The following is a 26,306-nucleotide window of genomic DNA, read 5'->3' as shown; positions in this document are numbered from 1 at the left end:
TTTATAAAAAAAGGAAGGGGGCGCACGGACCCCACCCTCTAAGTCCCAGGAACCACCACCTCCCCTTGGCTTTATTTTAAATAATGGAGGAAGGATGCATGGACCACCTGCATGAGCATTTGAAGACCAAGCTCTGGGGGATGGGATTGCCAATTTTGGCCCCCTACCCCATTGAATTAAGGCTGGGCCCTGAGGGGCGGGGTCCCTAGGGCCAAAATCGGCCCCGGGAGGGGAGCCTTGCAGCTCCCCTCTCCCATTCAATTACGGATGGGTCCTGGCGATGTGGTCAGCGAGGCTAAAATCAGCCCAGGGTGGGGCGCCAAGCGGCCCCCTCCCATTGATTTGTGGCCCAGCCCATGGAAAGGGGCCGCCAGGGTCAAAATCAGCCTGGGGAAGGGGGCCATGCAACTCTCCTCCCCACAATTAAGATGTGGTCGACCCCGGAGGATGGCCCTGATTCTCATTGCACAAAAATTAAACCTCCACAGTAAGTTTTTACATATATAAACATAGCAGGTAATATGATCCTGACTCCTGGGCTTGGCAACGGCAAAGCAAATTTGTTTTCTCAGCAATTCCATATTTAAAATTGATCTGATATCCTTTGTGGAGATGACTGTATTGTGGATGTATTGGAGCGCAATCTGTATGTGATTGTGATGAGTGGGTTCTTTCTTGACCTCTTCTAGTGAGAACAGACTCCATGGTACTCCCTTTAACCCCTTCCATGCTAATGACAAGGCCAGCTCGTCATGCAGTACCACTGGAGCTGTGCTTATGACGAGCTGACCTTGTCATGAATAAGGGTAAATATCGATTTGCAGCACAGGAGAAAAATACCCTGTAGCATTGAAGGTGTTAAATTGCTAGGAGTATGCAAATGTGTAAATTACTTGGATGCTTCCCTGTTTGGCCCTGCCCACCTTATTAGTATCCAAAGGTCTTGTGGTTTGCTAGGATGATTGACAGCTTAACAAGTGGACTCCTCAGTGCGTTTCTTGCTAGTTTTGATGAGGAGTTCTTGATGCCAAGGAATATGAGGACAGCTCCACCAAGAAAAGAAGCACTTACCTCGATCATATCGTTAAGAGAAAGGACCCTTATTTGGTGGAGATTTACCTCTTTGTAGTCTTGTTGTTTTCACGCACCAGGAACAATCCTATTGCCAAAACACACACAAGGTCACTGGTGACAATTCCTTGTGCTCCATAACACAGCTGTAGTATAGAATACATACTGGACATTTAACCAAGGAGGTAGCACTTGGTAATTAACCAGTTGAAAGACCTCCACTTGGGTAGATATTTTGTGCAAAATTGTGGGCTTTTGTTGGATAAAAGGGCAGGTGTGGTTCCTTTGTGGTAGAGTCACTCATATAGCTACTGTCACACCCACAGAGAAACTGAGACACCCACTCATACACTCAGACACTCACACACGCACTGACAGACTCACAGATGCACTCAGACACTTACTCAGCCACTCATTTGTTCACTCAAAGACCCATACAGCTACTCACGTAGGCACTCAAAGACCCATTCAGATACTCATGCACCCACTCACTGACCCAGACACTCGTACACCCACTCATAGACCCATACATCCAATTACACAACCAATCACAGACCCATTGTGAAACTCACACACCCACTCACAGACCCACTCAGAGACAATACATCCAATTACAGACCCACTCATGTAATCACTCACAGACTGACTCATGGAGGCACTTGCAAACCCACTAAGACACTCTCACACCTAGTGAGACACTGAGGCAGCCACTCCCAGATCCATATAGACACTCATACACCTACTCACACACCCAGTTAGACACTCACTCACTCCTGCACTTGTTTAAACATTGGCCCCTGGGTGGGCAAGGTCCCGGGGCAAGCGTAAATTACCAAAAAGGGGAGGGGGCACATGCAACCCTCCTCCTCAAGGGCCCACCACCTCTCCGAGGTTTAATTTACATAATTATGGGACAGCAGTTTGGTTTCTCTTGGCAAGACCTTTGACAGCTTCCGCCAAGGGAAAGCAAACTGTAAGTCCAGTCTCAGCAGACAGAAGCAGGAAAACTGCTAAAGCTCACTGGGAGCAGACTTTTTATCTGTTTGTTTTCCTGATGTCAAGCTGGCAGGAAAACAGATTAAACAATTGCTCCCACATGCAGGGAGCAGCAGGTTTTGCTGCCCCCTACATGTGGGAGCACTGCCGGCTCCCACTAGAGCGAATAGTCCGCAAGGACCACAGGGGCCTTGATGCTCCCCCACGGTCCCCAAAACTGCATACTGGGTCCCCTGGGTGGCTTTCAGGGCACCCAGCATGAATAGGTCAGGCACCAGAGAGATGGAGTGCCCGGGTGAAAATTGGCCCATGAGGGGGTCGCGCAGCCTGCCTCATGTTATCATAGATTTGTGGACGAAGACACTCAAGGAACAATCACATTTTCAAAATAACATGATCACAAGGTCTCTGGAGACATTACCTTGTGGTCCTTTACGCAGATGTAGTGTATAATATCCACTAGACATTTACCCAACGAGATAGCACTTACTAATTAATCAGTAGAAAGTACTCCAGTTATGTAGATATTTGTGCAAAGCTGTGGGCTCTTCTTGGAAAAATGTAGGTTCCATCATAATCCGGATGCTCATTTCACAGAAATTAGGCTTCTACGTCAAACACTTACAATTATAAACACAGCTGGTGTCCCAGTTGAAGCACCACTTCTGTCAAGCACAAATTATCCTAACTTCTTGGGCTTGATGAAGGCAAAGCAAGTATGTTTCTTCTCATCTTCCACGCTGAAAAATAATCTGAAATCCTTAATGGAGATGAATGCATTCTTGATCTAGTGGAACTGATGCTGATCTGAAGTAACTGTGAGGAGTGGTTTCCTTCTTGTTTTGAGAGCAGAGTCCATGGTTCTCCCTTTTAATTACCCTGGGTATCCCGATGCCCACAATCATCTGCAAGGTCCTCCTGTTTGCCCTGCCCCTTTTTCCTTAGTAGTATACAAAGTTCTTTCCACCTTTTCACACTTTCATGGACAGCTTACCTAAAGGACTCTGAGCGTGTTTCCCTCCGATCTTGGTGATGCGTTCTTGATGCAGAGGATTTTTTTAGGACATCTTCACCAAACAAAAAAGCACTTACATCATATAGTTCGGAGGAAGTACCCTTGTTTGGTGGAGATTCCACTCATTGTAGTCTTGTCCTGTCTTCTAGACAAGGGTTCATGTTATCACATATTTGTGGATCAACACAGTCAAGAAACAATCACATTGCTTACATGCACACAAGGCCACTGGAGACATTACCTCGTGGTCCTTTATGCAGCTATAGTGTAGAATATGCACTAGTTATTAAACAACTAGGTAGCACTTATTTATCAACCAGTAGAAAGTACTCTAGTTGGGTAGATATTTTGTGAAAAATTGTGGACTCTTGTTGGATAAAGGAGCAGGCGAGGTTTTTTCTGGCCCAGTCACCCACACAGTTACCGACACACCCACATAGACACTCAGACACCCACACACACACACACCCATTCAGCTACTCTCATATATACTCATAGACCCACACTGCCACTCATACACTCACTCACACACCCATACAGCCACTTGCTCACACACCCACTCACAGACCCATGCAGCCACCCACACACCCAAACAGCCGCTCACACATCTGCTTACAGATTCATACAGCTATTCACACACACTTACAGATCCATACAGTCACTCACACACCCCATTCACAGACCCATACATCCAACCAGACACCAACTAAGACCCAAATGGCCACTCGCAAAACCTGTCACACACCCACACAGCTACTCACATGCCCAATCTCAGATAACTACAGCCACTCACACCCAGTCACTGACCTAGGTAGCCACTCACAGACCCATACAGCCACTCACACACCCACTCACTGACCTATACAGCCACTCACACACTAAGTCTCAAAGGTTACAGTTAGGAAATAACATTTTAAAAACCTTAGAAGTTCACAATAAAACAAAGGTTACAGGGACGTTATAGTTAGGAAATAACATTAAAAAGCTGTAGCAATTCCCTGAAAAAAACAAAGATTACAGTGACGTTATAGTTAGGAAAATACATTTTAAATGAAACCTTAGAAATTCACAAAAAAGGTTCAAGGGACGTAATAGTTAGGCTTAGATTTTCACATGTCCAAAACAACTGAAAATCAGCAGCTATAGTTACCTGAGCTAACTATAACTTATGCCCTCTGCAATTCACTGTGAATGACCGCACTAATTACATCAGAAATGATATGGTCAGTAACATCACTGATAGCATCTCAAAGGCATTACTGATTACATCATCTACAGAACCACTCACACACCTACTTTACAAACTCACACATCCACTCAAACCCATACAAACACTCACACAACCACTCATACACATACTCACACACCCACTCATACAACCATACAACCACCTATGGAGTCACACAACCACTGATACACCCTCACAACCATTCACATACCCCCTTACACACCCACAAAACCACTCACAAACCCATACAATCACTCCCACTCACACACCCAAACAACCACTCACACACCTACACAACCCTCACACACACATACTACCACTCATACATTCAATTACCCACCCATACAACCACTCACACACCCACTCACATACCCACACAACTACTCAGACACCTACTCACACACCCATGCAACCACGCACACCCACCTACATACCCATACTACTCACACACCCACCCATACAACCACTCACATACCCAATCACACACCCATGAAAGCGCAGATCCGTACAGCCAATCACATACCCACTGATAGATCTATACAGCCACTCACACAACCAGTCACAGATCCATACAGCAACTCGCATACCCATTCACAAGCCATATAGACACCCACTGACACACGGATACATTTAGAAAGCCATTCAGATGACATAAGCTAAAAACAGTATCACACATTAGAAGTACAGAAAGAATAGTAATTTAATTTATGCTGTGGATTATTATATATTTGTAGGTGTCAGAAACTTTTAAGAAACACTTACACTTACTTGATGATATCATCAGTGATGTCATTTGAGATGTCATCAGTGATGCCATCAGTGATGCCACTGATCGTGTCATGAGGGTTGTAATATGTGAGGTCATAAGTAGTGGATTATGGGGGTGTAAGTCATAGTTAGCTTAGGTAACTACAAATGCTGTATTTCACTGGTTTTGTATGAGCGAAATCCGAACCTACCTATAACATCCCTATAACATTTTTTTTTCTGTTAACATATATTTATTATTGTTGAAAGCTCTTAAAGATCCCACAAAGAAGTGAGGCAGTTCAGTGCTTATGAATTTAATGAGGACTCCCCTACTCCCATTGTGGAGAACTGGGATTACTAGGATTAAAGGTAGGTAACCTTTGCTTCCTATTGCAGTAAGTAGCAAGTGCATTCCTAGCATTATTCACTTTTGTTAATTGTTTCTTGACTGGATATTGTCTGTTTTTTTTCTTCTCACCAGAGAGCATGTATCGATTTTGCCATTAGTGCCAAACCACTGACCCGCTACATGCCTCAGAACCGTCACACTTTTCAATACCGGGTTTGGCATTTTGTTGTTTCACCTTCTTTCGAGTATACGATCATGGCTATGATTGCTCTCAACACTGTGGTGCTAATGATGAAGGTGAGACGAGAGCAACATTTATTATTATTATTGTGAAGTTTGTTGGTAAAGCAAATGCTTCTCCCATTAATTGTTTTTACATTGAGTAGTAGACAAAAGTTAAAGTAGGATGTGCCACTACAATAGGATGAACAGGATATAGAATATTTTTTTTTCTAAAACCATGATGTTGAAAGATGCTTCTATTGGATGATGAATGGGATGGCTTTCTTATTGATGGCGTTTGAAGCAAGTGTGTCATCATGGTGAACATGGTACATGATAAAATATATCTGCAAAAATGTTCAGGAAATTGTGTGTTCCAAGTTGCTCGCCAAAAGGACAGAGCTGATGGTTGCCAGTGGAGGGAATGAACAGCCAAAGTGACTGTTAGGGTTACCCAAAATTGCTGGGTATCCCAATAAAGTAATTCTCTATTGATCTCCTGTTACTCCTCACAAAAAGTATTGGATATTGATGGATCACCTTAGGTTTATGAAGCGGAACCAGTAACTCTAGAGCACAACCTATAATTAGGTTCTTTACCATTTCCAGAGGTGTCATCTGGTCATCCAGAATATTTGGTCAAATATTGGTGATTTTCGGTTACCTATGAGAATGTAAGAAGATTAATCTGCTGGGTTTCAGTTAGAACCAACTACCATATTGTGCAATGTGTTACCTGAACTATTTTTCACCAGGGGTTGAATATAAATATGGAGGACCCCACTAATTAAAGTCTCGGATTTTAAATGGAGTGTGCCCTGGAAATAGGACAGAATATAAAGGACAAAATATTGAATAGTAATATCAACAGGTAAGCAAGTCTAGATTTACTATACCTATCTCCACATATATGTACCCGGGCAGGTACTTATATCTTCTAGAGAGCATGGACGTAGAGTCAGGAATAGTAAATCTATACTTCCCTATGTGCACTTACCTTTTAATATTTTGCCGCTTGATATTCTATTCTCAATATTCTTGTACCATAATATTCTAGAAGTCAATATTTAATAGTACAAACATTTTAAACATTAGGAAGAAATGGTAATCACTTGAAAATGTAAAAAACAATTGTTCCAATCATGAATGTTAATATCTGCATCCTTGAGAGAGTTTAGAAGTAGTCCAGAATGGGAACTCTCAGAAGTTGTTACATGGTACAGTTAAGAGCTACAAAGCAGACTTATGTGACACAATTATTGCCATGACCGAAGAAGTTCTTCATCATCAGAAATAATGTCACATTACAAGGTCTGGTGATCTGTTCCCTGAATCTCAAAGGTTGGTAAGAAATGGGTTATCCGTCAGCTCAATACATTCTCCGTTGGGGGGGAGGGACAATTCTCCTGGACTAAGAAGAAGTGTAGCTTAGTTCACAGTGTTGTGAGTTCTACTACTGATCTCCTGCATTATTCTGATTCAATCCATTATGGGAATGTCACTTTAGAACGGTAGTCAAATTAAGTGCTAGCTCTGGATTGTTCACGGAATCAAATGCTGGTCAGACTGGGAATTATTTTCCAATACATTTTTTGAAGCCATGATAGCAAAAAGTCCTCAGTAGTAGTCTTCAGTAGTTTATCCATCTCATTGCATGACCCAAAATCCAGCCAGTCTTGTAGAAAGGTACTGAGGCCACAGAGTCTTCATTTCACAGGTTGTCATACCAGATGAGCCTCATCAGAAAGGGGAATAGAGAGGGCGTTGCTGAGGTGAGTTTCCAAGATGACGCATGTTGCCTGACCTCCCGAGCCGGGGCCTTCAAATCCACCCACTACAACTACTTAGCACATGCATCAGGGGCTAAGGGCAGCCACGACCGGAGGTGCGAGGACTGCACAGAGTCAACAGGAGACACCCAGGTGGGCAGGGAACAGATCCGCGTTGGACCTCAGCGAGTCGGCTCGACTTCTGGTTCAAATATAGACCACAACGCCTACTGAGTGTGGCCCAACAGGCTGGGTAATTACCCCACCAGACATCAGGGGCTCAGATATCGTTGCAGAGGATTGCCCCCACCTACCTTGCAATTCCAGCCACCCACTAGAGAGTGTATCCCACAGGGGAGAGGAGTGCTAATCCTGCTAAAAACACAGTGGCTCAATAGAGCACGCATGGAGGTGCCATTGGGTGACAATGCTATCTGAACAAATGTCACCTCACTTTCCATGAATGGACACTATGGCATACTGGCAACAATTAGTCAGATTATAATATACATGACTTCAATTCACCAACAAATCATTTGTATAATGTATATTCAGGCATGCCTCCAAGAAATACGGAAAGATATTGCGGCCATTCACACCACATTTACCAAGGCCCTCACAGAGCTTGGCCAGTGAGTTATTGGAGTGGAGAGCCGTATGAACACGATGGAAGACACTACAGACCAGGATCTCTTCTCAGACAGCACACATTGGGTCTTGTCTTACCAGCAACTAAACCACCTTACTCCACATGTGCTAACCAGAGTCCACTTTGCTGTGAAGGAAGACGAGGACCATTCTATACAGGTCCAGACCACCACCTCTTTCTCCTCTACCAACCTCACCACTCGTAGCTATACCTGCATCCCTCATGCCTGTACCAACACATAACGACTGCCCCATGATATCTCCTCCTCACAAGTCACCCCACCCATCTGAAAAAGTGCCACTTATCTAAAATCCCATTTCTTACCATTCATACCACCAGAACGATAAACACCTTTGACCTTAAAGGACCCTTTACATTTACAGAGACCTCTGCCAACTCTCCCCTTCTTGATTTTCACCAAGTCTCCTACCAGGATATGAATCCAACAACAAGAGCATCCTGAAGTTCACTACTCTTTCCACTATTTGACACCCACTCCTTAAACCATGCAGGCACCAACTTGGACCCAGAAGCACTGCCACGCATTAATTCAAATGGGGAATTCAGACTCTGACCTTGTTTAGTGTGCAATACGCCCACACCATTTCATCTGCCATCTTCCGCACTGCAAGATCATTGGCACATGCACATATCTATCACCCTTTGACTAACCTTTTGGCTCTCTCACAGAGACCGTTACCTTGTGGATTGGATAGTGAAGTGCAATTATGGACAATGCCACACCCCTTCCAAAATGAGAGAAATTGTGTTCCATTGTCTGTGAAGATAATGGATGGATCTCCCTTTTCCTGAAACAGCCCACCCAAAAACCTAATGATACTCTCCTTCAGAAATGTTACGCATAACCACTTGGAAAATGCACCCACCACCACAACAGTGAACCTAATGTGCAAAAGCTGTTTATACATGGGACCAATAAAATGTAAGCAAATACTATGCCTCGCTCTACCCGGATGGTATAGTCATCCCATATCATTAGTAGAGCCTACCTTCAATCTCTTCTCACCCTCCTTGCAAATGGAACACTCCTCTACCCAAGACACCACTTGCTCATCCATGCCCAGCCACCAAAAATGGGTTTTGAGGCGATGTTGGATTAATGTCTGTCCCAACTAACCTTCATGTTTAAGCGCCAACACCTTCCTCCTCATTCCAGATAGTGGGACAAACCTACCTCCTCTCATAAAAACATTTTCACCACAAAGAGACAACTCGTCCACTACCTTAACAAACAGACAGACAGACACAGCAACAAACCTCTCCCTCCTACATCCTTGATTAATCCCACGCACTACTTCTTTAAGAACCACATCCACCTCCATTTCTTGCCACCATTCATCTGCTGTGAATACCCCTTCTCCAACCATGACCACATCGGCCACAGATGCAACAGCACCGTCGTTCTCAACATCTGGCACAGGCGGCCCATCAACAACTCTCCAATCCACAGAAAATCTGGATAAACAATTCACCTGTGAGTTTCTCCATCCATGAATGTGCTCAATCTCATATTGATATTCCCGGAGGTTGGCAGCCAATCTTGCAACCCTGTCTGATCCCTTTCCAGCCCCACCAGGGATACGATTTTCACGAGGGGTTTGAGGTCTGTCCTAAACAAAAATCAGGTACCCCACACAAATATGCAAAAATACTCCACACCCCAAGCTCTAGCCAAAGCCCCCCTTTCTAAGACAGAATAGTTCTGTTCAACTGACGTAAGTGTCCTAGATGCAAAAGCCACAGTCCTTTCACCCCCACAATGATTCTGAAAAAGGAGAGCATTGACATCAACAGTGATAATGGATTTGAGTTTTTTATCAAAAGGGGCAAACACATTTGCCTCACAAATCTCTTTTTTATCTTAGTAAAATGTTTCTCCTGCTGTGCTCCCCATTCAAGGACTGTACCTTTTTTTAAGCAAATCATTCAAATGCACAGCATTGTCTGAGAAATTCTCCAGAAACTTTCAATATTATTCAATCAACCCCAAGAAGATCTCAATTGATCCTTATCAACTAGTGCAGGCACCAACTCAGTTGCACTGAGCAAGCTTTTCTTTGGTTTAATATTCATTGCAGATATGGTATATCCCAAATATTTGATTTGTTCTGCCAGAAATAAATCTTTTTCTTTATGTAAAGCCAACCTCACATCAGAAACACTGTTTTCAAAACCTGGTTGTGTTCCTCCACAGATTTTCCAAAACTAAAATGTAATCTTGGGACTACATCACATTACCAGTGCCTTTGAAGACGTCCGTCACCATCCGTTGAAACACACTTGCTGCTGACAATAGTCCAAATGATAAATGTGTGAATTGAAATGTTCTCTCCGTGGTAATAAAGCCCGTTAGATGCTTAGACTCCTCATGCAGTTTTATTTGATAATATGCACTCTTGCGATCTAATGTAAAGAAAAACCTAGCATCCTTCAACATGGAAATTAAGTCCCCAATATTTGGCACGGGGAAAATGTCCACAATCAGGCACCAATTGAGTGACCACAAACCCACACATAGTCTGAGTTTACCGTCAGGCTTATTTGTGACCACCACTGGCGACACCCAATCAGAAGCCTCAACAGTATCGATGACACCCCTGACTTACATCTCTTTTATAAGGCTTGTAACTTCCTCTCACACCACATTAGGCACCCTTCTCAACTTATGCTGCAGTGGTACTGCATCCTTCTTCAACCTAATCTTGTGAGCATATATCCTGAGTTTACCCTACTTCTCTTGAAATACAACATTTGACCCTTGCAATATGGACCCCAATTCTTCATCCTCCACTACCATGACTTGTGTGGTAGCCCTAGGTAGGTTCACAATGATGTGGAAATCATAATAGTGAACCCATCCCAAAATGGGAGGGCCTTGCTCTGCTACCTAATCTTTGCTACAGATGGCCCTGCTAGAAAACACAATGTGAGCCTCAGAGTACCCAATAATGTCAATGGACTCGCCCTGATACCCTCCTGGCGAGATATCTTTAGGAAGTATCACCTAACCTTTCCATTCACATTCAAATAAACTCTTCGGGGTGATGGTGTACTTGGAACCCGTATCCACCATAAGCGAAACATTCTGCCCATACATTACAAATTTGGCTTTAGGCCTATTCAGCCTTTCACCTCTCCCATGCCATTGATAGTTAGGAGCCTGCCAAACATCTCATCTCCTACTTCTAACTGACCACAAACTACTAATGTCCAGCACGACCACACTTCAAACATTCTTTGGTTGTTGCGAAACAAAACTTTAAATCTGCAGAATGCCCATTACTCCCACACCATGGAACCTGGCTTAGCGTGTGCTACTCACTTGTTAATTTACATAGAAGCCCATGTTAACACCAGAACATGGGTTTCTGTGGGAATTAACAAGAGCGTATTATCAAGCCCATTATCGCCGTTTTACCGGCAGTTTCCTGCCGATAAAACGGCGATAATTTAACACCGGTCCTTGATAATATGCCCTGTTGTTCTCACAAACAAGTATGCAGCAAAAGTGGGTTTTAGAGTATGCACCAAAATGGCAGCAGGGTGCGGTATCGTCTGATGAAAAGGTGCAGCGACTCAAATCCAACAGACCGCTTCCGTAAATGTAACTTGTTAAACCGAAAGTCTATACTCATGGCTGCCGTACATGGTTACAAACAGTGCATCTGACGAAATGTTTGCCACTCTTCGGCCACCTGCATAAAAGTGGACGGAGAACGCAGACTTCACAGGTACGCACAAACGGAGTACGCACACACATCACATGCAGGCATCTCCTGCAGATGCCATCACTACTGGCACAAAGCACAGATACTTAAAAAGTTAAACTCTCTCTTGGAGAAATTCGCAGGAGAGAGCGCAGAGTCCTACGGCTCCGTGAGACCTCCACAGGAAGCTATAGGCAGATCCACTGTTCTGCTCAAGTCCGTTGTCCGTTGCTGTTGTGCTCCACCAGTGATTCCGGTACAACCAAAGTTCACTAAAACCTCTACTAAATGCTCAAGGTCCCTGCAGCACTCCTCATCACCACCCTAACCACCCCAACTTCGTTGCCAATTTTTTTTGTAAAGGAAAACAAGGACCACTCCATACAGGTAAGAAAATCTTCTTTTTTTACTAGGGGAGAAACCAACAGAAGCTTTTATCCATCAAGGAAGTGATACTGAAAGCAGCCAGAACCTTGGACTCTATAATGTTTCGAGACATCTCTTTTCAAACTTAAGCTAAACGACACTTCAGATATGAATTGCACTATCTGCCAGAGAAGAAAATCCTCTACTGCGGTGGCTTACCTATGCATCTGATCTTTATCATCGATAAAAAGCATGTTGTGGTACGGATGCCTTAAGAGGCTCACGTTTTGCTGCACATCACCCCTTCTGCTGCAGAGGACGAGGAGCCACCAGAGGCTCTGAGTTCACCAAATGCGACCGCATGGCAAGAGAGTCTACAGAAAATGACCCAGAGATTGCCAAGTAAATCACAGGATGGCATGATCAGCGAGTGATTTACCCTCAATAGATATTCATATTGATGTTGCGACTGACATTTTTACCCAGCTGGAGCAAGCTGGAGCAAGGTGCTGGCCGGTGTGTTGGCAGCTGCTGCCTGGCTTCCTGCTGACATATAGTGATATTCATTGGCTTGCTATTGGAGTGTAATTTTTTTCTTCTTGGTTGGTTCTACTTCTCTCTATGTTGTTTTGTATTCCATGTTTTCCCTGGGTGTATGCACATTCCTGTAGCGAACATGACAGGGATGCTGTGCATTTGCAGGAGGAAGTTGGAAGCGCAATTCTGATCCAGGGCCCTCCTACATACATATTGATGCTGGTACTGTTAAGATTTTGGCCCTCCCTCCTGATAGACTATGCACCAACTCAATATAGTTTCACTAAATGTGCAGGGCCTAAACTCCCAGATGAAAACCCAAAGTACCACTAAAATGTCTCAACACTAAGGAGGTGGATGTAGCCATGATTCAAGCGACATACCTCCTACAGCCAGATGCCAGACGGCTTTATTCCCACTGGTACCCACTTCAATTGCCTTTGTAGGTCACATTAAAACTAAGGAAGTGGCACTCTTGTTCAGTCACAGTCTACCCATCACTCTGGATTCCACATAAGTGGATAATGCCTTGTAGCTTACTGACTGCTTCAGGTTTCTTACATGACGCCTCTTCCTTGTCTGGGAATCACGCTCACAAATTCCACCCGCACCTTGTATGCTAGTAATATCCTGCTTGTGCTGGAAGCACTTCGCGAAGACTTATATCGATGATGAGAGACTTGAGATCTCACGGTTTGGCCGCATTATTAGTATCTAAATGAACTACCACCCCCATTTATTTTAGGTCACTCACACAATGCCCCAATGGATACCCACTGAGACCATACTTCAAACTCAGAAACAGCTACTCCAGCTTGTATGGCACAATTCCACACCGAGATTCTTTACAGGTGCACGGGATGGGGATTGGGGTTTCCCAATATAGAATATTGAATTCACGCAGTCAAAGTCCAATCTGTCTTGGATTAGGACTGTTTTAGCAACATTAAACCCTGAGTGCTCCTTGAGGGTTGTTACCCCATTCCCCTCAACCACGTCATGTGGTTAATATCATGTCATTTTCCGGCCCCACACAAGCCTGTCTATGGTACTGTCACCCTCCTGAGGCATTGGGACAAAATAAACCGGTGTTAGACTGCAACAATGTTCCCACCGGGCATAATGAATACTACTTTTGATGATTGGAGAGGAGGAGTGCCCCCGCTACCGGGCGACCTGTATCGGGACGGGACCACACAAGACAGGCATGCATGTAGACAACTCTTCCAACTATCTAGGGCAGAAGAGTTCCCCCTCACCCAACTTTTTTACTTGTGAGCACAGAATTTGCAGAGGAAAAGAGCAGCAGGGCTAAAACACCCCTTGAGCAATTGTTTGCCCAAGGTTATTCAAAGAAGGGTAATACTCGCTTATACATTGCCGTTTGTGGCCTTTCACAGCTTCGCAACCACAGTCTCGGAATGCCAATAGCGAATGAGATCTGGCAGCGACTTTGGATGCGGGCTGCTAGGACATCTATTTGCCTTCAACACAAAGCTATCACCTACAAAGTTCTCACCAGGTGGTACTTTTCCCTCAGTACATTTATATGCTATGACAGGGGCTTCTGACCTTTGCTAGAGGGGCTGTGGCAAGCGGGGCACATATTTTCATATGTGGGGCCAATGTGAGCTAGTAAAGCAGTTCTGGGGTTTGGGGCTCCACAGATTCGCCTGACTTGCTTAGTGATTCCGTCAGCGTGGTGGGGCAGGGGAAGACTCAGTCTACCCCTACATGACTCCTAGGATCAGGTTACTCACATTTTTTGGCAGAGCACCTCACAATAACACATTTTTAGAAAAAGCCCTACCTCCAGACCTTACACTGCGGGGTACCAAAGGTGTGGGATATTTTTGTAATGGGGCGCCTGACTGTGCTACTTAATGATAGGATGTTTAAGTTTGACAGGATTTGACTACTGTTTAAAACTTATGTCAAAAGAGACAGCGCCCAATTGATTCCTGCCAAACTTCCTTCAACGTGCTCGCCTAGGAGGACTTTCGTCTTCAGCTGGCCCGTCAGACTAAGGGGCAGATGAACTTTGCTGACTTGTGCTTAAACACATGCATATACAGTATGCTGATCCCTATGTTTGTGAAAATAGTGCCTTATTTTTTCGCCGTTATATATTGTATTCATTGATGGTGCACCAAACTTGTCACAATTCAAAGCTGTGATCACCCTGGATTCCCAAATAAAACCCCATAAATAACGTGTTTAAAAAAACAGAAAAGGGAATAGAGAGAACTGCATGAAAAATTGTAAAAGATCCGAATTCTGAAAAAGTTTAAATAGATCTCCATATCTTTTTCTGCACTGGATTGCATCTTTCCTAGATTTAGTGCTTGAATTACTAAGAAGGAGCTGCTAAAACAAAAGCAGACAACGGATTGAGGCTTATTGGAAAACGTTTCTTAGCACTTCCTCTACCATGGTTGTCTGTGATCTTGCCTGCATATCCAGGGCGTAATACTATGAATTTGTTCCTGCTATTTCCGCTTTTTAAACATCAATAAGTAGGATATTCATGTGATAAAGAGAACTCCCACTCTTCTTTGCAAAGGTCTTCATTTTAGATGGCCTCCCTTGCTGCATAAGGTAATACAGGATGCTGTCCTTGGAGCAGTGTTAAAGTGAATGTCAACATTGCTGTTCAGTATTTGTTACATACGATTCCCAGCCGCACAATAGGGAAACATTCAAACAGATAACGCTATGAAAAATTTCAAAGCAGGAGAACTGCAGTTACAGGTAATTTTCATTTAATTGATTAGGTAGAAAAATATATGGTCTTCAATAGGTGGCCATTCATATGGGTTATTTTTTTGGGTTGAGCTGTGTTCTCCTGGATTGGGTAGAGCGGTTGTTAATGGTTTTGGCAATTTTAGATTGCTTCTTTCATAATGTTTCTAAGTACTTTTGGTGATCTCCTGTAGATGAGAATAAACCTCACTGTCTAGACCTGTTCAACAATGTGGTATTGTTATTCAAACTGATGGATTTGGCTGCTGCGTGTGTTCTGATTGTATCTTTTTCCTCCTTCTAACAGTATTATTCTGCTCCGTATACGTATGAGCTGGCATTAAAATATCTGAACATCGCATTTACAATGCTGTTCTCTCTTGAATGCATATTGAAGATAATCGCTTTTGGTTTCCTGGTGAGTAGCCTTGTACCTCACAGACAATTGGTGTATGATCTGGGGTAAGTCGCTTTCTTCTTTATGTCTTGATATTTTAATAACTAATTGATGTGTTCTGTCCTTGCCTTCATTCACCAATAGCCACAATAATTGATGCAATAGGCAACCACTGCTTCCAATTTAGTGACTTTTTAAATATCCAGTTGACTAATTGCTATATATTGAGGATAGGTTCAGTAGCTCGCTTTGTTTAGCTATGAGTAAATATTTAGGTGTCTCTCTTGTTTCTTTATTGGCTAGTTTGATGAGTGTGATTATTTGCTGATACTCCAAGGTTACTATGTCGAAGTTCTCCTTTGCCTTTGGGCATATAGAGACTGGTCTTATTGAAGTTATTGCATCGTGATTTTAGAGGCTTTCTTATTTATTAACTCCATGTTTTTTTTTTTCATCCAAGGCTTTCTATGTTTGTTTTTCTCATCCCTTCTATTGATGGCAGCCTCTCAGAGTTCATTGGGTGGTGGCACCTTGAATTCATGCATTGCTAGTATCTTGTCAGTCCTAACATCTTGATAGATGACATAGGGGCATATTTACTAGCGGAATCGTGTCACTCTTGCAACCAGAACGTGGTGCAAGAGCGACACAAATGAAAAATTAGACTTATAAAGCCATGCAATACCACCTTGCATAGCCCTGCGTGCTTCGTATATCCTGAGTAATGTAAAGCAGCTGAAAACGCTGCGTTTGCATTACTCTGAGCCAGGGAGGCGTTTCCATGGGTGTTGCGTGGGTGTTTCCATGCAACATCCACGGATTTTGACACATTCCCAGATTTACAAGAACAGCTAAACCTGAGAATGCACCAAAAAGATTATTTCTCCTTGTTGTTTCCTCTTTCTATGTGTGCTGAATTCTGCAGCACATACAGAAAGAGGAAAAAGCCTTTCAGGATTGTTTTTGTGCAAGGGTGACTGCATTGGCGCTAGGCAACCTATTGTGTGCAGGGGAGAGGACATGAATGGGCTGTATTGCCTTCAATATGGCACATTCCTGCCATTTGCCAGTGATGTAGCGCAGCAAGATGACTTGCTGTTCTCAGCTGCACCCCTTTTTCATAAATATGGCCCTTAATTTACAAGGCCTCTTTTATTTGCAGTCTGACTTGTTTTCCAATTGTTTTGGATCCTTTTAGAGGGTCTCCCCTGCTGCATGGATTTGCTATCCTACAAAGTGGTTGGCCTCTGTTGCTTTATTTGATAGTTTTCACCCTTGCTGAATGGTCCTAGTCCTCCTCCTAGATTTGCAACGTCTGCTCAGTTTGATTTGTTTATTTACATCTGTCAATTGTGCCTTCCATAGTGAGAGGTGGTACAATACATACGCAAATCAAGCAGTCATCAGAGAGACTGACATTAAATCAGTTGTCCTCAGAAGTCCTGTCGCATTTATTTAACACTTTATTTAATTTACATTGTCTCCATTGCTTTTGGGAGACTGGTCTTATTGCTGTCAGCCCTGCAGCAAAATGCATTGACATGAACCATCGTGATGGTGGTTCCTGCCAATGCCTTTATAACTGGCCACCTGCTTGGCGGTCATTTATAAATTAGGTGGGGTGCCTCTCCATCACAGGAATAATTTACTTTGTCCACATCGTGAACCCACAGGCTGTCTGCCTATATCTAAATCAGGTCCTTAGTCTAATCTTAACAATCCTAAGTGTGCTTTTGTTCAGCGGCTCCCCAAAGATGAACCTGCCTCTTAGACATCGCCTGCAGCCATGCCCCTGCTTAACTGAACCTTCTCACTTTTCCAAGAAATTTCTTCTAAGTTTGAAGGAAAGTGCTGACCGGGCCAAATCCACTTCTTGTATAGACCCCATTCCATCACGGTTGGCCATATTTTCTACTTTGAGCTGGTCTCACACGACTAAATGTCCACAGTTGGCACTTTGATCATTTAAGTCCTGGTTTTTAAGTTGAACTTTAAAAGTTCATAACTCTAGCTCTACTGATTGGATTTTTGACATGACTCTATTTTTCAAAAGGAGGGATTTTTCTTGTGCTGTGTTCTTATCTTATTACTGTTTGTGAGCTGCACAAATATTGTACACATTGCCCCTAAGTTAAGACTGACTTCGTTTGTGCCAAGCTACCAGAGGGTTAAGCACAAGTTAATATAGTGAAGATAGTGGTTCACCATGAGAGGAATTGTTGTTGTTGCTTAAGCAGGGTTTCCACCCTACTCCTCCAACAACCGGATTATTCACAAGAAGCTTCTCTTGGTGTATAGCAGTAGTTGCAGCACATCTAAGGAAACTGAAAATATATATGTATCCTTGTCTAAATGACTGGCTTCTCAACGGCAACAATCTGGAAAAGGTTTAACACAATTTTCTTCTAAGCTGACTGCCAATCTGACCATAAAACATTGAAGCCAGTCTAGCCACTAGCCTATTTATGCTGGACATAGACCAAGGAGATTTTCTTCAGAGGAAAAAGTGTCATCAAGCTCTCAGAAATGTCATCAAATTAGAGAAAACAAACTCCCAAACTGTTGGATGAACGGAAACATCTGTTGAAACACCACTTTAATCGACGAGGGATACGCACACGAAGGAATGCAGTTCTTGCCTGTCTTGCATCTCAGGACCCACAGTTGAACTGCAGCTTTGTGAAATTTATGAAGGCAGTGGAAAAGAAAATGCCAAAAACTGATCCCTAAATGTCTTTAGACAGTTCAATAAAATAAAACTGAATCTATTGCCAAGGCAAACTTAACGAGAAATATGAAGGCACCGGAAAGAAAAAGTCACAACTTGAATCTGACTTTACACTATATTATAAAACAAAACGCTACCAATTTTAAAACATTAATTTAATAGGATGAATTTTTGTGTTTAAAATGAACCGAGAAACTGTGATTGCGCTACGCTGGTTTTATCAAGTATGTAGTTTAAAAAAAAATATTCTGATTTTGTACTGCAATGGTTTTAATTAACTATGCTAACAAAATTTACATTTACATTTACAAACAACAGTTTTCTCTAACAAAAAGACATGGTCTCCTGCTTATGGGGTCAGTCTACATGTTCCCTATTTATGTTCACCATACCTTGCATGGCAGACACAGGCAGGAAAAATAGGTGATTGGCACCCGTCCTCACTAGGGCAGGATTACCAGCAATGTGACCTAGCATTCCTTGGCAAATGGTCTCCAGGCCTGAGCTTTGCATCGGTGGAGCTCCTGCCAGTGTAAACACAATGCTTTCCCAAACTCTAACTAGAGTGAGTTGGCTGCAAGAATAGAGAAAACCATAAAAGGACAGACAACCCACAGAAGAAACCAATTGCCCTACCTAACACTCAGCGGCTGACCGGCATATGGCTATGACTCTGTGCATATATATGCTCTTTTGAAAGCAACAAACTTCGAAATGGCACAAAACTCCAGAGGCAAGTCATTTCACAGCCTCCGTCAAGGACCCAAAAAGATTTCCTGTCGGTCCTTGTCCATTTCCCCTCCCCTGATGGACTATCAATTGAAGAGCCGATCCTGGACAAGGAGAAAATATGAGGGACAATAAGCTGCATAAAATGGAGAGTTAATTATCAGAGGATGTATGCATGGGACAGAGTTTGGTGGAATGGGTTCCTCTGTCACAAATGCCACTTCTTTCTTGCAGTGCTGCCCTACGCCAATGTGAAAGGGCAGGAATGCACCGTATTAATGAAATACAGTGCATTCCGGTCTTTTCCACCTGTGCTGACGCACAATTTGGTGTCTAGTGGCGACATAGGCAACCTTGCCCTATGGTCCAAGGGTGCCTCTGTTGCAGGCAATAGCATTTTTGTGAAGGAAGGGGCACCTTCTTGCTCAGATTCAATTCCAAGAGGTGTTTTCCTCTTTCAAAGTATCATGCAATGTTTGGTGTTATTGTGTAATATTAAGTGTGATGCCATTTACTCCAAGGGTCAGTTAGCTGTGTCATTATAATTTTCCATGGTGACAGTTGACAGAAAGGAATGTTCCAAATCAATAACAAAGAAGGGGAGAGAGAAAGAGGAAGGCAGATTGGAATGCAGGAGGAAAATGGTACAGTCCAGGGTTCAGAAAATAGGAGAAAGCTTATCACACTGAATATATAACTATAAGTAGCTTGATAAAATAAGAATAGATTACAACAGATGTGCTGTGGATGGCGATGGTGTCTGCTTAAAAATATAAAGTTTGTGGGTACTCACAAAGATTTTACAGGGAGATCCCCACCCTGGATAAGACTGAAGATTAACTCATGTGAAGAGCAGGCTGAAACCAATATCAAGTTGGAAACGGCAGGGAAACACTTGTTTGGGGAAATGGGTGCCTCCACAGGCAAAAATAATTTCCCAGTTTGGAAAAAGGAAATCAAGTAAGCAAGTGCAATGGCACCTGGGTGGCACATTTTACGCATCCATATATATACACATAGGTTTATGAATGCAAAAATGGTTTTACATTCAAGTAACTCTTTCACAAAAGAATTCCAGAACTACTGTGACTATCAAAGTTTCCCTGGAGTACTCCTGATTTCCTTTGTGAATTTCAAAACTGTCAGAAATTGTATATAAATGTAAATGTTAGTCTAGAGAAGTATATGTCAACATTTTCTTTAATAGAACCAGACCTAATATGTTGTGTTGTTGATCATTTTATTTGAGACTTATGGTGCAGCTAAGTTTGTTAGTTGAGTCCAGTGAAAGTGTGATCCTTTTAAAGTTCATCCATAGAGTTGGTGGTGTTGCAGAATTTTTGATGTTGACTTGAACTTCACTGAGGCAATATTGTTCTGAATCCAATTGGTGCTTCTCCCTGTCATAGTTATTTCTTATGGTTAGTTTGTTAGTTTACCTAAAATCCTGGGCTCATTTAGTAACCAGCTTGATTGTGGCAAGGGTCCTCTTGGAGTTTAATTATTACTCTAAAGTTGTTGTGGTTCACATTGCTGACTCTTGGTGTCCTGGAATGAGTTTGGTGTCTACCTCTCCCTCTTCTTCTGTAGTCTCCTCGTAGGTCTCTTAGGTTCAGTTATTTTACTCACTGACACTTTGTTTTTAGCATTTCACAGAGTGTATGGCTATGCATGATTTTGTAATCATTTTGATTGGCAATGGATCTGCACAGTTTTTCAGTGTCATTTTGTTTGGCTTTCATGCTGAGAGAGAATGGCGGACTATGAGTTTATTTGGAGCAGCAGTGGGGCAGGAAGGTGGTAAGAGGGGGAGAAGGGTTAAAAAAACTCACTTACCTGTCCGCCGGCCGCTTCTCCTCTGCCCCCTTCCTGGCTTCTTCTGTGGAAACAGGAAGAAGGAAGCACCCGTGCTCCCAGGCTCCCCATAGCCAATCACAATGCTACAATGCAGTGTTGTGATTGGTCTGAGCGCCATGGTTTGGCCCTCAGATGGGAACAGGGAGTCTGTGCATATTCCTCACCAGGCTGGTTAATACAGCTTGGTGGGGAACATGCAAAATGTGCATGAACTGTTTGGTCGGACCAAGAATGCCGGCCAAACAGTTCATGCGCACTTAGAGAGTGCACACTACTCGGCTCCCTGTTTTGGCCAGCCCTGCCCCTCCGATACATCGCAGGGGGGACAAATGTATTATCATTTTATTTTTCCTTTTTTTCACTGCAAAAAGCAGTGGGGCGACGCTCCTCCGCCTTATTAGTCGAGTCGCCACTGGTTAGATGCCAATGAGCACCCACCAGATGAACAGCTTCAAACATATTGTTCTCATTGTAAAGAATGGCATTGGCTATTCATGTTCAGGGAGTTTAATAATGGGGTAGCACTGCACGTTCTGTCAACCTCATCTCTTTCTAATCTTGTTTTAAGATACTTGTGGGGCGCGTTCGCTTCAATTCTCCTCCTTTTTTGTCTCGTTTTAGAACTATTTCCGAGACACATGGAACATATTTGATTTCATCACGGTGATCGGCAGTATAACAGAGATCATCCTTACTGACAGCAAGGTAAGAGAGATTGCACTCATTAGAGTGGCTGAAATTGCTCTCCGTAGTAGAAGGTAATTCCCAAACTGAGTAGCTAAACTCAGGTGCATATCATTGGGTTGCCTTGTGTTTTGCGTCTTCTAGTCCTCTCCAGCACTTGTGTTTGAATGAATGCCCTGCTCCACGTCAAATTCGATGTGCACTTCACCTTCATATAACACATTTTACAGCAGGATTGGCACCATGGCTGAATGTTAGTAATTGTTCAGGCATTAGAGCTTCAGGCACATTTCTGGCAAGAAAAGCAGTGCTAGTCAGAAATTCTGCTCTCCCTCATTCCCAACGACTTGAAGTTGGAAAACTGATGGTGGGCCAGACAATTTCTACAAAGTTGTCACATAAAACATTTTGTGAAAAGCGTCTGTTGCGTTATCATCCAGCCATAACTGCCGCATCCACTCATATCCTTGCCTCAACCTCCACCCCCTCCTAGTAGCTGTTTTCTCCAGCTATCAAAAATAGTGCTTTTTTGGCACCTTTTTTGAGCAATGTTCGTTAAGACTGTATTGTCAACTGAGCTGTCAGCATGGCTCATTCCTTACAATGTACAAAGAGAAGGCTTTGGGTTAGCCACCATCACATATTTTTTCACATGCAGTTCTTTATCTCCTACATATACTGCAAAAACAATCCTTTTTTTGCAGCAGCACCATGCATTTTTACATTCTTTTGTTATGACTCTTGTGCGAGCTTTTAACATGGTCTCCTGATTGGTTATTATCATGTCACCAGAACTATACCACCAATAGCGCAATCATCAGTAACAGCATAGGCACCCTACTACATATACCAGTGCCATCAATTCTACTCCACCACCAATTCCACCAACAATACCACCACCACCATTATGATATCAACAATACCACTACACATACTACCATCAATACCACCACTACCCTTATTATCAACACTAATATCACCACAATAAATGAAACACATACCACTGATGCAGCGCTACTCCAAAAATAAACTCTGAAACCATTTCACTTATCCCTGAGACACCAGAACATACATCTGCTCACCAGTGGGGCCCATATCACTGAGAGCTGCTCACACACACACTTTTCACTATTCTAGGGATCAGTGAATCTAATGGAGAGCTGCTGTATCTTTTAGCAAGATGTCTAATTTAAACTTAACGCTATACTATTTACATCTGCAGTTTTCAGAAATTTACCATGGTTTTATCATTCTGAAAATATACATTTAGACATATTGCTATAGGGTCGACAGATCTGCTAGTAAGAAATTAGGCGTAGGAAAACTCAAGACCAGCTATATTTTCCATTTTATCTAATTTTATTCACGCAGTTTTAACATGTCTAAACTTATTTTCTTTATTTATTTTAGCTCTTAAAAGGACATGTAAACGAAATTCTATTCAAACAGTTAATTTGCATTTATTTAGAAAATATCAGAAAATAAACATTAGCAATTTAGGTTCAGAACACAAGTTTTAGCAAAGACTGATAGTTCTCAAAGTCCATTTCCTAACCTCTCTAACTAGAATCCCTCATTAAAGTGCATTTTACTGAAAAGGAAAAGGTGAAAGTTTCCCCAAGTTCCTTACGAGTCCAAAGTAATCAGCAGTCCGACAGCATGTCTAGCAGGAAATCGAAAGAGCGTTATTTCCATGGTAAAATCAGCACTTTTTTTTACCTTTTTCACTAGCTCTATATACCTAAAAGAGTAACTTTCGGGGAAAATTCGAGTCCTCATCGGTCAATTTAGGGGTGGATGAGCATAACCTCATCGTCAATGTTATACTTTTTCTTCCTGTCAGGGGTTTTTAATGCCCCCATTGTTTTCTACAGTTCGGCCTAGTCGAGTTCCTTCATTTTGCAACTTCAGGTATAGTTCTCACGTTCAAAACCACTGTTCTCATCACTTGGCAGCCATCTAGGCTTCCAGGCCACCACAACCTTGAACTCTCTTCCGCACAGGCACAGGCGGCTCGCGTCATTCTTGTCATCATTATTGCGCATGCGTCTGGTCTTTCGCTGTCAAAGCAGGCCAGCGATTCCATTTTAAATAGGCCTCACGAGCCAGAATGAGAACTATCATACATAACAAACACAAATAAATGTTAAATTTGAGGAAAAATAGCCTTCTGTTTACCTCCCCCCTTGCTAAGTTTTCCCTATTAGTAATTACCTAGCAAAAGCTACATATATGCATAATATACTTACTTTTGACCCTAATCTCAGCCACATGTACATGGACAAAAGCATATTTATGCTTCATTCCATTATTTTAAAGCAGCATATTAATATTGAACACAACAAAATTACACAGTTAGTAAATTATGATTGCAACACAAGCAAGAATTAGTCTCCCACATATTGGTGTGTGTGTGACTAATTATTCTAGGTTGTTTAATCCATGCATCACACCATTAGTTCAGATTACACGTTATTGAAGTGTGACTTCACAAGGGGTATACAAAATTTATTTTCTCCACCTTGCTCCATCACCACCACTACGATAAATGCAACTACCAATAACACCAATACCACCAGAAATAGGACCACCACTCTCTATTCATCACCACCCATACGACCCACACCGAAACCACCACTATCACCACCAGATTCACTGCAAATACCACCTCAATACCAGACTCGGACTGAGAACCAAAACCGGCCCTGGCAAAGTGCTCGGCCGCCCCCCTGGGGGTGCGACCTAGCTCTTTGCCTGGGCCGGTTTTGGCCGATTTTGTTACACGGCCGATTTTGCAGCTATGCTGCTAAAACGGCCCTGTAACAAAAACGGCCCCCAGGGTCCCAAACTGGCCCCCACCCTTGCGGTGCACCGGGAGATTGCCCGGTGCCAGCAATGGCCAGTCCGGGCCTGCTCAATACATTCACCAATAACTCCAAGACCTCACCACAAATATCACTACCACCTAAACCAAAACCATTATCACCACCTATACCACTAATAATACCACCACAAACAATACCACCAACAATACAATCAATACCGCCATTAGTACCACCAATACTCCCAACACACACCCCTGCCTCAGTAGTAATACTATAACGAATACCATTACACCACCACCAACACTATCACTAATACCCCCACTAAACCACCACCAATTACACCACTACAAACACTGCCAATATCACCACCACTACCAATATCACCAAAACCAATACCAGAAAACACCAACTGCTCACCACCAAGAGCACACCACCATCACCACTACCACCAGTATCAAGCATTGGCAAAGCCAATATGTCTCACTGTAACGTGTCATTGCAAGGAAACGTCATTTATGCATGACTGTGTTTGTTTTCACATTCGGCTAATGTCTACTGACTTTGCTGTGGCTGTTTTTCTTTCTTCTGCAGGTAATTTTCAAATGGTATACTTATCCAGATAAGGCATTCACTTTCCATGCTTGTCATTATATCATTCACAATGAGGTCCAAATATTGCACACAAAAACTGCATGTAGTGTTTATGAAATTACCCAGCAAAGATTCCTTATCTTTTTTCTGCCTAATTTTTTACATTGACCATTGAGAAAGCAAAATGGCAGGTATGAACACTTTTGCAGAATATACTGACATATCTGTAATATCAATTTCAGGATGCTTTTTACTCTGCACTGCAATAGGAAGAATGAAAATAACACCCAGCCAACAAGTGCACTTTTCAGAAACAATAATATGTCACAGAAGGTTTCAGTTGCTCAGCAGACATCGGAAACAGAGGGACCGAAACTGTTGCATTTAGTTGAGTACCATTTGGTATTGGGTTAGCTGTGCATAAGAGTCACTTCTTGACTACTGAGTAGCTCTATGATGGATTTAGGTGGCAGACTGTTATCTTCTTCTTCCTCAGGATCGGCGTGTAGATAGAAAGGCCCCCTCCAGATCTATCCAAACCCAGCGTGCTATAAAAGCCTTGGGCTAAGGAAGGATCAGATGAGGGCTACAGGAACAAACGGGAAGGGAAGGAAGGGGACAGCTGGGAGGGAGAGCTGTAAGACAAAGGACAAGAAGGTTGGACACAGTTCTTGCACTAAATAAATGCACAACAAGGTAGTTTCGTTCTATTCTCTCCCTACCTGTAGAAATATAGATTGGCTGCGATACTCAGGAGATACCTCTCTTCTACTGAGAACTGGCCCTGTCTGTATAATGGAACTTCCACTCTGAAACACACAAGAATGATCGCGGGGTAAATAACCATGCACTTTGAATCCTTACCCAAAGACAATACGTATTTCCTATAACTGCAAAACACCTACCCTAAACTCCTTCCCTTCAACAATCAACGTAGGGTTCTAGGAACAAAGCCTTAACAGCAGCCCTTAAATGATAATAGGAAAGGTGGCGTTACGTCACCCGAATAAAGTAAGTTTAAGGAGTACCTTTCGTATGGAGATACTTGCCAGCAGCCTCCAAAAGAATAGGGA

General features: G+C 42.8%; 1 protein-coding gene across 1 annotated transcript in view; it reads left to right on the top strand.

Moving 5' to 3' along the window:
• Positions 1-26,306, top strand: part of CACNA1E (calcium voltage-gated channel subunit alpha1 E) — a 1,292,345-nt gene that overhangs the window by 996,802 nt on the left and 269,237 nt on the right. Inside the window, exons 28-30 of the mRNA XM_078643465.1 lie at positions 5,542-5,706; positions 15,730-15,840; positions 21,755-21,838. Coding sequence (XP_078499591.1) covers positions 5,542-5,706; positions 15,730-15,840; positions 21,755-21,838 — 360 coding nt within the window. The remainder of the gene's footprint in view (positions 1-5,541; positions 5,707-15,729; positions 15,841-21,754; positions 21,839-26,306) is intronic.

Source organism: Lissotriton helveticus, chromosome 1_1, assembly GCF_964261635.1.
Source record: "Lissotriton helveticus chromosome 1_1, aLisHel1.1, whole genome shotgun sequence".
Lineage (NCBI taxonomy): Eukaryota > Metazoa > Chordata > Amphibia > Caudata > Salamandridae > Lissotriton > Lissotriton helveticus.
Note: the sequence above shows the minus strand (reverse complement) of the source record. Positions and strands in the feature narration are given on the sequence as shown.